The 12,849-nt window shown below is 57.1% G+C and overlaps 1 protein-coding gene across 1 annotated transcript; it reads right to left on the bottom strand.

Moving 5' to 3' along the window:
* Positions 1-3,460: 3,460 nt before the first annotated feature.
* Positions 3,461-5,125, bottom strand: BHLHE22 (basic helix-loop-helix family member e22). The gene is given in 2 exon segments (XM_029068863.1): positions 3,461-5,008; positions 5,011-5,125. Coding segments are annotated over 2 exon segments (762 nt in total). The 5' UTR covers positions 5,111-5,125; the 3' UTR covers positions 3,461-4,346.
* Positions 5,126-12,849: the final 7,724 nt, after the last annotated feature.

Consider the following 12,849-nt stretch of genomic DNA (forward strand, 5'->3'; position numbering starts at 1 on the left):
CCCTCGCGCTCGCCCGGAGCGCCACCCCGGAGTTTCCGTCCGAGCCCAAGTTTTTGTTGGCGTCGTTGGTATTCTGTTAAACGCTTACTAGGTGCCAAGCACCGTTCTAAGCGCTGGGGGTGGGGGGGGGGGGGAGATACCAGGTCATCAGATCGTCCCACGTGGGGCTCACAGTCTTCTTCCCCATTTTCCAGATGAGGTCACTGAGGCCCAGAGAAGCGAAGCGACTTAATAATAATAATAATGTTGGTATTTGTTAAGCGCTTACTATGTGCCGAGCACTGTTCTAAGCGCTGGGGTAGATACAGGGTCATCAGGTTGTCCCACGTGAGGCTCACAGTTAATCCCCATTTTACAGATGAGGTAACTGAGGCACCGAGAAGTGAAGTGACTTGCCCACAGTCACACAGCTGTCAAGTGGCAGAGCTGGGATTCGAACTCATGACCTCTGACTCCCAAGCCCGTGCTCTTTCCACTGAGCCAGACTTACCCAAAGCTGACCAGCGGCAGAGCCGGGATTAGAACCCATGACCTCCGACTCCCAAACCCTGGCTCTTGCCACTGAGCCATGCTGAGAAGAGGAAGCCCCCCCCACCCCCCACGACACCCCCCGCGCCCCTGAGAAGGTGAGAAATGGCAGCCAGGCCTTCCGCACGTGGCTGCCGGTCGGGTCCCGTAGCCCGGACCCCCAGCTTCTGCCGAGCGGGGAAGGGGTTACGATCACCCTATTTATTTTGGTAATGAGGTGTGCATCCCCCTCGCTTCTATTCATCCCGATCGTGTTGTCTTTTGGCTTCGCTCTGCCGTGCGTCTCCCCCGTTTAGACGGTGAGCCCGGCACTGGGCCGGGATGGCCTCTGTGGCCGAATCGTACCTTCCAAGCGCTTAGTCCAGTCCATAGTCAGCGCTCAATCGATACGATTGAATGAATGAATGGGTCCGCAGTCGGCTCCGGGACGGGAAAGAGCCCGGGAAGAGGATTCGGGGGGGGTGGGCCTAGAGACCCCCCCCCCTTTCCAGCAGCCGCCGGCCAAACGGCCTTGGGGGGCAGCTGTGCCCAAAGCGGCAGAAAAGTCTCTGGGAGTCGGCCCGGCCTCGGTGGGCGGAATTGGGCCAAATCGGGGAGAAGGACTGGCCGGGGATGGGGGGTGGGGTGGGGAGGTGGGAATCCTTGTCCCCCTTGGCCATCCGGGATGTTGGCCTTTCGACGCTATTTCTAAGAAGAGTCGAGCCGCCCCGCGCCTTTTCCAAGTTGAAGCCTCCTCGCAGGGAGAAACACTCAACGGTCAAACGGGAGCGAACCGCGTCCCCGCAATGTTAATAACGCACAAGGAACTGGTGGCGGTGTTTAATTCCTAATCAGAGTGATGGACAGCAGAGACGGAACAATACAAACTAATGGCTGTGTTGCCGATCACTTTACCTCTTGATTAAAGACACCCAATTACGGCGCGGAACAGTGTCGTGATTATGTTCCTTAATCACATCCAGGAGGTTTAATTGCCTTAACGATGTGTTTCATTAAATGAATTTAGGTATTATAGTCGACAGTTTTCATACACAGTTGTTTTCAAATTAACATAATATTAGACATCGTCATGGAAATCGTTTTAATAATCATAATTAGACGCACCCGGGCTCTGTGTGGGAAACGCCGAGAGACGGGTCTCCCTCCGCCCCGGGGGGGGTTTTCCTCCACCCCCCCCCGTCTTGGACCGGCCTGCCCTCACTTTCCCGGCCCTTCCCAGTGACGTTTCCTGAAAAGTTGCGGGTTCGGATGAATCTTTTCCGAAGGCGAGTGGGGCGGAAAAACAGGCATCCCCCCCGTCTCGTGGCATTTAGGGATCTCATCAGGAGCCCAGGCCGAACGGAGCTAATGAATTGGACGGGCCGGGCGCAGAGGAGAAGGGGGGGAAATCTTCCCCGTCGCCCCCGTCTCCCCCATCCGACCGAATCTGGGCCATCGGGGGGCAGCCCGGAGGAGCCCCCTCCATACGTTTTCCCTCGGCAACTCCGGCTCAGGTTGGGTTTGGCCTCCCGCCCTAATTCCCTCCCTCCCCCCCCCGCCCCCCAGAAATCGACGTTTGATTCTATCCGTCGTTCACACGGCCCCAACTTCTGGTAAGCACCGAGGACAGGGCCATCCCTTCTCCTTACAGTGATGGCGACGGCGTCCGTTGGGCGCTTACTCTCTGCCGAGCGCTGTCCTAAGCGCCGGGGTGGACACGAGGTAGCCGGGTCGTCCCACGTGGGGCTCACCCTCTCCATCCCCGTTTTACGGATGACGGTCACTGAGGCCCAGAGAGGTTCGGCGGCTCGCCGCAGGTCCCACGGCAGACGAGCGGCGGAGGCGGGATTCGAACCCACGGCCTCTGACCGCCCAGCCCGGGCTCTTGCCACTAAGCGACGGGGTTTCTCCGGGAGGTTGATCCAGGACACGTGGGCGCAGGCCCCGCCACCGGCCCTGCCCCTCTCGCCGGTCCCTAGCCGGAGGAGAAGCGCCAGGGGAGGCCCCGGCACCAGGTGTCTGCAAAGCGATGGAGGCCAGGAATTCCCGGGGCCTCCGGGTCATTCCCGCCTCCGCCTCTCTCCTCCTTCCAGGATTCGGCCCCAGGTCCATTAGGCAAGATGGAGAAGAAGAACGCGTTAGTTTACACGACTCGAGTTCCTCTTTCGCCGAAACCCCAGTCGCCGGACGGGTGGCACCGGTCCTGCCAGGCAAGGGGAGGTGGGGGGGGCGAGGGGGCGGGACTCCTGCCGCAAAGCACAGCCTCGGGAAAAGAAGAAAAAAGAAAAACAACGTTTGTTCAAAATATTTTAATAAAGATTCTTTCCGACGGAGATACGCGTACAGACGATCGCACATCGCTGTCATCGTCCGATCGACCTGTTTAATATATATCGCTCTTTACCCATCCGTGACCTGCCGACTGATTCCCGGTTTACCACCCGAACCTGACAGACCGAATCTGCATTATCCGCAAGGAGTGGAAAACGGCAAGACTCGTTTTGGACAAGATTTTCTTGAATGATTTACAAATGGCAGAGGCAAGCACCCAACCATGCAAACTAAAACTGAAAGCTCACTTTGGATAAATAGCTTCTTCTCGCTCTTCCTCGGTTTTATTTTCCCTTTCTTTTTTTTTTTTTAGAAAAATAACCAAAGATTTCACACTTTATGCAAATCAAACCAGGCTTTCAACTTAAAGAATATCCCCACAGTTAAAATAAGTTTTATACATATTCAAAGCAATGAAATTAGACCTTTTAAAAATGCACGACACGGCCTGAAAAAACAGTCGCTTGACTTTCACGGTTGGGTTTTTTTCATATATATATATATATACGAATCGGATCTATCGCTGCGATGCCTTGGAAAACACCTAGTTCCCCTCGAATGCAACGAGTCCCCTTTTCCAAAAAGAGAGCGATTCATTCGGCAATTAAGAATACGCCTTTCCTGTAGTTTTTTTGGACTGAAGCAATTTATTAAAGCTCAATTCGAATACAGGGACGATGCGACTCGAAAAAAAAAATGCAGGTGACCTTTCAGAAACCTAAGCGGCTCCGATACATCAATATTTCCGTTTACCGATGTCGGCCAAGAGCTCCTTGGAACACTGGGTACACGTTATAAATCAATCCATAGGACGAAACTTTAGAGGCATAAAAAAAGAATCTGCACATTAAAACCAGCGACCTTAACATATGATAAATACCGTTGTTGGGGGGGGGGGCGGGAGGGGGGAGGAAGGGGTCGTTGAGTCTTAACAAATAAATAGCATGTCTCGTTCGTACATCATCGCGAAGTGGAAAGTAAGAAGGTGCACATAAATACTTTCGATGCCATACTTTCGGCCCCCACGAGTCCCTTTCGGCATCCCTCTCGCCCCACCTCTGCGCCTCTTCACCTGTCCGGGTCGAGAGACAATAAAAAAGGCAAGTCTTTGAGAGCAACGCGCCAGTCCCTCTTTGCTTTCAACGCGTCTCCCAAGTTTCTTGGCTTCTCCCGGCCGACAATCCCCAGATCCCGAATTTCCCACGCCCTTGGCCGTCCGTCCGCGTGACTCTCCGGAGGGGGGGGGGCACCGCACCTTTCTCCTCCCAACCCCCCCCACCCCCCAAAAAAACCCCGCACCCCCACCCGGTCCTCCCCAGGCGCGCCAAGGAGAGCGAGTTGGGGGGAAAGGGAGGGGGGGTGGGTGATGGGACCGGCCGCCCCTCCGTCCCCGGGAATCGTGTCCCCATCCCTCCCCACGAAGGGTCCCGGTGGGAGTCGGGGGGTCGACGGGCGCATGGCCGGCCGGGCCCTCGGCCCCCGCCCCCCGGCCCCCGCCCCCCGGCGGGCTAAGGCTTGTCCGTGCACTGTTTGCAGAGGCTGGAGGAGACGCCGTTGAAGAGGGCGCACTTGTCCGGGCAGGAGGCGGCGGGGGGCAGGCCGGCGCCGAAGGGGTAGCCCGCCGCCTGGTCGTAAGCGCCCAGCGCAGGGTGCAGCGCCGCGGCCGCCGCCGCCGCCGCGGCCGCCGAGCTGGGCAGGGAGGCGGCCGAGATGGCCTGGCCCTGGTTGAGGTAGGCGACGAGGCGCCGCATCTCCTCCAGGGCCTGCGCCTGCATGAGGATGTAGTTCTTGGCGAGCAGCAGCGTGGCGATCTTGGAGAGCTTGCGCACCGAGGGGCTGTGCGCGTAGGGGATGACGGCCCGCAGCTCGTCCAGGGCGTCGTTGAGGTCGTGCATGCGCCGCCGCTCCCGGGCGTTGATGTTCAACCGCAGCGCCTTCTGCTCTTTGGACTTCTTGCCGCCGCCCGGCGGGACGGCGCTCCCGGGCCCCGGCGGGACCGGCCGGGCCTCGGCCGCCGGGCCTCCCGCCGCCACGCCGGGCCTCCGCCCCGGCTCGCCGCGCCCGTCGCTGTCGTCGTCGGGGCTCTGCTCGCCGCCGCTGCTGTCGGGGCCCCGGCCGTCGGCGAAGACCCCCCCGCCGCCGCCGCCGCCGCCGCCCCCGCCGGGACCCCGGCCCCGCCGCCCTCGGGCTCGGCGGGCTGGAAGCGGGTCGGGGGAGAGGACGACGAGGACGACGAGGAGGAGCGGCCGTCCCTCGGGGCCGCCGGCTCCATGGCCGGGGGCGGCGGCGGCGGCTGCGGGGGCGGCGGCGGGACCGGCGGCGGGGGGCGGAAGGCGGGGTCCGGACGCTGGGGGGCCGCGCCCGCCGGGCCCTGGGGCAGGAACGGGGGGTCGTCGGCCGGCGCTGCCAGGTGCAGAGCCCGCTCCATGGGCCGCCCCCGCGGGACCCCTCAGCGGGCGTCGGGGCTCCGCTCCTGGCTCCTCCTCCTCTTCTTCCTCCTCTTCCTCCGCCGCTCCGCCGCCTCCGGCCGATGGCGCAGCCTGCCGGGGCTCAACATGGGCCGCGCCCGGGCCGGCCTGGGGGGCAGCCCGGCCCTCCTCCTCCTCCTCCTCCTCCCGGCTGCGCCGTCCCTCCTGCTCCCGGCTGCGCCGTCCCTCCTGCTCCCGGCTGCGCCGTCCTTCCTGCTCCCGGCTGCGCCGTCCCTCCTCCTCCCGGTTGCGCCGTCCCTCCTGCTCCCGGCTGCACCGTCCCTCCTGCTCCCGGTTGCACCGTCCCTCCTGCTCCCGGCTGCACCGTCCCTCCTCCCCCCGCCTGCACCGTCCCTCCTGCTCCCGGCTGCACCGTCCCTCCTCCTCCTCCTCCTCCTCCTCCTCCTCCCGGTTGCCCCGTCCCCCCCTCCCGCCTCGCCTTCAGCCCGCCCGCCCGCCGCCCCAGACGGGCGAGCCTCTTCCCATCGCTCGGCTCCCACCACCTTATTATGGGGAAGACTCGCCCGTGGGGACGGAGCTCCGCCACCCAATCCGGTGAGCGTCGTAATTAAGAGGATTAAAAAGGGCCGCAAACGTTTCCTCCTCCCCGCCCCCCCTCCCCCCCCCAACACACCCAACCCGCACCGCCCGGCCCCGCGTCTGAGCCCCGGAGCCGTCGCCTGGCGGCTGTGCGGCCGGGCGGTCGCTAGGGCTTTATAAGAGGCGCCCGCCCCATTCTTCTCGCTGCCATCTGCAGCCCCGGCCCCGCGCATATGTTTGCAAGGCGCCGGGGCCCTCTTAGGAAACCCAACGACTGCCTTTCGCTTGACATGGGTGGCGACTTTCACTCCTCACTGAGCACTCTAAAAAGCCCCCCGCTCCCCTGTGAGGATGGGCTTCGCCTCCTTCAGCAAATTGCAACTCGGCTCCGACGCGGTTTTTTCCTCCCCCCCGCCCCCCCTCCCGCCCCCATCCCGTCCTATCCCATCTCCCGCCAGGGCAACCACCGGACTTCCAAGTTACCCTCCGAGTAGAGAGGGGCCTCTCCCCCTCCCCCTTTTACAGAATAACGCCTCTTCAGAGAGGGGGAGGATGATAACGGTCCCCCAAAGCGGGTGCGGAACTCCGATCGTTGGGCCAGAAGTTTGTCTTGAGAGTTTGGGGCCCCGGGGAAACGGCCGGGCGACCCTCACTTCCCCACCTTCGACACCCCCCGCCCCATCGAGACTCGAAGGCGAGATGGATTTGCCTTTGCGGTCTTCCAGCTCCTGCGTGCCTTCGCGAAATAACCGAAACGAAGAGGCACGGTGCTGGCGGGGTGAGGGTCAGGGAGCCCATCCCTTCGGGTACCAAAACAGCGGCCCTCTCCCCCTCTCCCCCAACTTCCCTAAAACTGATTCCCGGGAAGAAGCTTCCTGGCTCCAGCTCACTCCCAGAGCCCTGTCCGGGTTCAACCAGCCCACATCTCCGGGCGCTTTGACCTTGGGGTTGGTTTCTTTGGCCGGATAACGTAACTTCTACCTCACCCGTCCAAGGTAGACCGGGTTCTGCCTCGGGAGAGGGTAGCCAGGGCCCAAACCGAGCCGACAGAGCCTCGGCTTTTTGGTGGCCCGGATTACCCGTGGATTTAAGTCCCCGCGAAGGCAGGTGACATTCGGAGGCAGGGGTTCGCTCCTAACGGCCTCAGCAAAGACAATATTTCCCAACACCTCCGGTAAATCACTCTTACGTGGCAGGCTCCCGGAGAGCTATTTGGGGTTTCTCTGGTTTCATTAAAAACCTTTTAATTGTGTCTTTCAGACTTGGCCGCAGGTGCTGGACTCTTTTCATTACATTTTGCTCTAATGTGATGAAATTCTAATTCTCTCCTTACCATATGGTTAAATTTCCCCACTGAGAATTAGTTGAAAAAGGAGAAATAATCTATTAATCTCAGTAATAGATTCACAAATGAGGTTCGCCACAGAACCTGTTTCTGAATGGCACGAGCAGAACAGTTGGGCGCCCGATGCCATAAAGAGGGCGAGGGCGACGGGGGCAGAAGCGTTGGCGCTTTCACCTGGAAAGGACGAAGGAGGGACCGAGGGGCGTCTTTCCCAAATCCCTTCCGGAGCTGTTTTCCGGCAAGTAGGGGAAAGCCGGCACCGATTTCCCCCCCACCCCCACAGCCCCCCCGGGCACATCTGTTAATCTCAGTCGCTATTAATCCGAAAACATGCCAGGGTTATTGTTTTCCCATTAGCAGCTTCCCTTTCCCTCCGATTTGATGCAGGGACCCTCCCAGATCCAGGTAGGGCGAGTCTGCTGTACATCAACGTGTGGGACCACTCCCCGGACCCCGAAGAATCCGTCGATCAATCAGTGCTATTTAGTGAGCGTTTACTATGTGCAGAGCACTGTACTAGCCGCCTGGGAGACTGCGATACAACAGAATTAGTGAACTTCCTCCCTGCCCAGAACGAGAAGAACGGTAACTCATGAGAATGGTCTCGGGTTCGAATCCCATTCTGCCACTTGTCAGCTGTGGGACTTGGAGCGAGTCAGTTCACTTCTCTGTGCCTCAGTTACCCCATCTGTAAAATGGGGATGAAGACAGTGAGGCCCACGTGGGACGACCTGATCACCTTGTATCCTCCCCAGCGCTTAGAACAGTGCTTTGCACATAGTAAGCGCTTAACAAATGCCATTATTATTAACTCATAGGATTGGGGGAAGAGAGAGCTCGGAAAGGCAGAGGGCCTGTAGTTTGGGAGAGGGGCCGGGGAGATAATAATAATAATGATGATGATGGTATTTGTTAGGCGTTTATTATGTGCCAAGCACCGTTCTAAGCGCTAGGGCAGATACAGGGTGATCCAGTTGTCCCACGTGGGGCGCACAGTCTTAATCCCCATGTTACAGATGAGGGCACTGAAGCCCAGAGAAGTGAATGGTTTGCCCAAGGTCACACAGCAGCAGACAGGTGGCGGAACCGGGTTTGGACTCCAAGTCCTCTGACTCCCAAGCCCGTGCTCTTTCCACTAAACCACGCAGCTTCTCAGAGATAACGGTGACATTCGTTAAGCGCTTACTGTGTGCAAAGCACTGGTCAGGGATGGTTCCATCAGCTCGGGGTTCCTCTCGAATGCCAAACTTTCCGGGGGTCCCGGCGGGGGGCGACGGCTCCTTGGCCACCCAAGAAGACTCGGGGTTGCCGGGGGCTACGAAAGGGCCTGGGCGGGCCGGTGAGGCTACGACAGGTGCCTCTTGGAAGCGTCTTCCCGGGCAACCGGGGGGGGGGGGGTCCCCAACCCACCCCCCAACAGGCCGACCACCTCGCAGGCGGTGAGATCTGGGGAGCTCAGGGGGTGAAAGCGTCTCCCCCACCGCCCAGCTCACTACTTGGGCTCCCCCCTTCCGCTCCGGGCGACCCAAACTTTCACGCGACTTGGACTTTTCAAAGAAGAGGCGTCTCTCCCGGCTGAGTTTTCGCCGCCGAGGGCTGTTTAGAGGCCTCCGGGAGGCTGGCTTTGGAGCGCCGACAGAATTTATAGAAAGCTCCAAGTGCGGGGCTTATAAAACCAGCCGAGGACCGGTCTTTGAGGTTTATGCACTCGTAAACTTTTGCTGATTGCTTCTGGGAAGTTGTCAGGCATTTAACACTGCATTTATCTTGCAGGGCAATGAAAATCCATCTGCCCGATGTCTCGTTACCTGCTTTAATTGTGGCCCAGCCCTATGTCACCATCCAGGCGTCGTCGCGCCCGTTATTTGGGAACAAAGCAGAAACAAAGCTTGGCCCCGAGGCTGAGTGGTCCCCGGGCGGCTGCAGGGGCAGAGAGGGAGGGAAGGACGGACGGACTGACAGATAATAATAATGAGGATGGTATTTGTTAAGCGCTTACTACGTGCCGAGCACTGTTCTAAGCGCTGGGGTAGATTCAGGGTAATCAGGTGGTCCCACGTTGGGGCTCACTCTTTTAATCCCCATTTTACAGTTGAGGTCACTGAGGCACAGAGAAGCGAAGTCACTTGCCCAAGGTAACACAGGAGACAAGCGGCGGGACGGGATTAGAATCCACGTCCTCCGACTCACAAGCCCGGGAATCTTTCTTTTAAACCACTGTGCTTCGTGGACGGGCGGGCTGATGGATGGATGAGGTCGCAGGGACAGCTGCTAGGTGGGAAAAGAGAGGGAGTGGGGAAAGCATGACCATTCTGAGGGATGGGTTCAAGGCCCAAAGCCTTAATAGTCCGAAGGGACCGCTGGCATATAATAAGAAGGGTGGCCTAGTGGCTAGAGCTAGGGCCTGGGAGTCTAAAGAACCTGGGTTCTAATTCCGGCCCCGCCACTCGTCTCCTGGGTAATAAATCATTTCACTTCTCTGGGCCTCAATTACCTCATCTGTAAAATGAGGATTAAGACTGTGAGCCCCATGTGGGATATGGTCTGCATCCAACTTGATTTTCTTGTACCTACCTCAGTGCTTAGTATAGTGCCTGGCACGTAGCAAACGCTTAACAAATATCATAAAAATGTAATAATTGTATTTGTTAAATGTTTACTATGTAGCAAGCAGTATACTGAGCACTGGAGTGGGTACAAGTTAATCAGGTCCCACTGAGGCTGACAGGTTAAGAAGAAGGGAGAACGGGATTGAATCCCCATTTTACAGATGAGGGAATCGATGCAACAGAAAAGTTAAGTGATTTAAGGTCACATGGCAGACAAGAGGAAGAATCAGGATTAGAACCCAGGAATTTGGACTTCCAGCCCCGTGCTCCTTCCACTTGGCCACGCTCCTTCTCTACCCGCTAACGATGGTATTGATTATGCACTACTTGATGCCAAGCACTATAGGCACTGAGGAGATATGAGCTGGTCAGAATAGTCACAGTTCCTGTTCGACCCCCGAGTTGCAGCCCAAGAGGGACAGGAGACAGGGATTTTATCCCCAGTTTACAGATGAGGAAACTGGAGCCCGGAGAGGGGAAGTAACTTTCCCAAGGCCAACCAGCTGGCAAGTGGCAGATCCGAAGCTAGAACCCGGATCTGCTGACTTCCAAGCTCGGGCTCTTTCCACTAGGCCACGATGCTTCCTTCTCCACGAGCAATTTCGGGGCACATACTTCCCAGTGGAGAAACCGAAGGGGTAAATAATTCCCAGTGGGGAAACCGAAGGTAAGGCCTTTGACTCCAGCCCACGTCGGCGCCGGCGGAGGGATCCGAATCCCTCCGCCCAACTAAGGGAAACGCCTCTTCACGTGTGCTAGACGCCCTTTCCCTTCGGCGAGTGGGTCAGGTTTAGATCGCTGACTTTAAAACAAGAGGTTATAAAGAAATGAAGACGGTTTCCGGGCCCCGATGACCTGTCGGGCCTCCTTCCTAACCAGAGCCTCTTCACCCGTCTCCTGCCCCGCACCTCCGGAAAACCGAGCCCAGGGTAAGGCATCCCAAAGCTGAGCCAGGATTTGCTTTTTCCAGCTTTATTTGGAGAAGGTGGACCCCACCGCTCGCTACTTTTTGGCCGCGGAGCACTTAGAAGACGCAGGTGAGATGGGTTCGAATCCCGGCTCTGCCCCTCGGCAGCTGTGTGATTGTGGGCAAGTCCCTTAACTTCTCTGTGCCTCAGTGACCTCATCTGTAAAATGGGGGTGAAGACTGGGAGCCTCACGTGGGACAGCCTGATGACCCTGTATCTCCCCAGCGCTTAGAACAGTGCTCTGCACATAGTAAGCGCTTAACAAATACCAACTTTATTATTATTGTTTGTTGGGTCTAGAAGCAGGATGAAGGCCAAGTGCGCAGTCTAATAGGGAAGCAGTGTGGGTCAGTGGAAAGAGCCCGGGCTTGGGAGTCAGAGGTCATGGGTTCGAATTCCGCCTCTGCCACTTGTCAGCTGTGTGACTGGGCAAGTCATTTCACTTCTCGGTGCCTCAGTGACCTCATCTGTAAAATGGGGATGAAGACTGTGAGCCTCACGTGGGCCAACCTGATTACCCTGTATCTCCCCCAGCGCTTAGAACAGTGCTCTGCACATAGTAAGCGCTTAACAAATACCAACATTATTATTATTGAAATGGGGATTAAGGCTGTGAGCCCCACGTGGGACAACATGTATCTCCCCCCAGCGCTTAGAAATGTGTTTGGCACATAGTAAGCACATAATAAATGCCATTATTATTATGAATAATAATGATGATTATGATAATGCCAAATCTGGGCTATCCTGGGGATGCCACCAGGCCCTGATTCCCTGGCAGGCCCCTCAACACCCCCATTACACTGCCCTTTCCGATTAGACTGTAAACCCTTCAGTGGGCAAGGACTGTCTCTATCTGTTGCCCAATTGTACATTCCAAGCGCCTAGTACAGTGCTCTGCACATAGGAAGCGCTCAATAAATACTATTGAATGAATGAATGAATAAAAAGGCGCTGGGGGGGTGGTGCGGCGCGCTCGCCGAGTGCCGAGATTTAAAAGCCACAGCGCCACCTCCCGGCCAGCTCGACAATCGCGACGGGAAAACTCAATTCCCCGACGCAGAGGCGAAGGTCGAGTTGGAAGCAAAAGATAAGAAGAAGAATAATGTTGGTATTTGTTAAGCGCTTACTATATGCCAAGCACTACTCTAAGCGCTGGGGAGGATTCAAGGTGATCAGGTTGTCCCACGTGGGGCTCACAGTCTTAATCCCCATTTTTACAGATGAGGGAACTGAGGCCCAGAGAAGTGAAGTGACTTGCCCAAAGTCACACAGCTGACAAGTGGCGGAGCTGGGATTAGAACTCACGACCTCTGACTCCCAAGCCCGGGCTCTTTCCACCAAGCCACGCTGCTCAATCAGGGGTATTTATTGAACGCTTCTTACGTGCAGAGTACTACGCTAAGCCCTTGGGAGAGTAACAGAATGAGCAGACACCTTCCCTACACAGTGCAACACAATTAGCAGTCACATTCCCTGCCCTTAACGAGCTTATAGTCTACAGGACGTACCTTTTTTATTGGTATTAGTTCATTCATTCAGCCGTATTTATTGAACGCTTTCTATGTGCAGAGCACTGTACTAAGCCTTTGGGAGAGTACAGTGCAACAGATTTAGCAGACGCATTCCCTGCCCATAATGAGCTTACAGTCTGGAGGATGTAGCTTTTTAAATTTTTTTTAATTGGTATCTGTTAAGTCCTTATACGTGCCAGGCACTGTACTAAGCATTGGGGTAGATACAAGATAATCGGGTTCAACACAGTCCATATCCCACATGGGGTTTACGGTCTTAATTCCCATTGTACAGATGAGGTAATTGAGCCCCAGAGCAGTTAAGTGACTCGCCCAAGGTCACACGGTAGACAAGTAGCCAGAGAAGCAGCATGGTGTAGTGGATAGAGCACGGGTCTGGGAGCCAGAAGGACCTGAGTTCTAATTCCGGCTCCACCATTTATCCGCTGTGTGATCTTGGGTAGCTCACTTATCTGGGCCTCAGTTACCTCATCTGTAAAATGGGGATTAAGACTGTGAGCCCCATGTGGGACAGGGACTGCATTCAGCCTGATCACCTTGTTCCCT

The sequence above is a fragment of the Ornithorhynchus anatinus genome, chromosome 7 (genome assembly GCF_004115215.2).
Source record: "Ornithorhynchus anatinus isolate Pmale09 chromosome 7, mOrnAna1.pri.v4, whole genome shotgun sequence".
Taxonomy (NCBI): Eukaryota; Metazoa; Chordata; class Mammalia; order Monotremata; family Ornithorhynchidae; genus Ornithorhynchus; species Ornithorhynchus anatinus.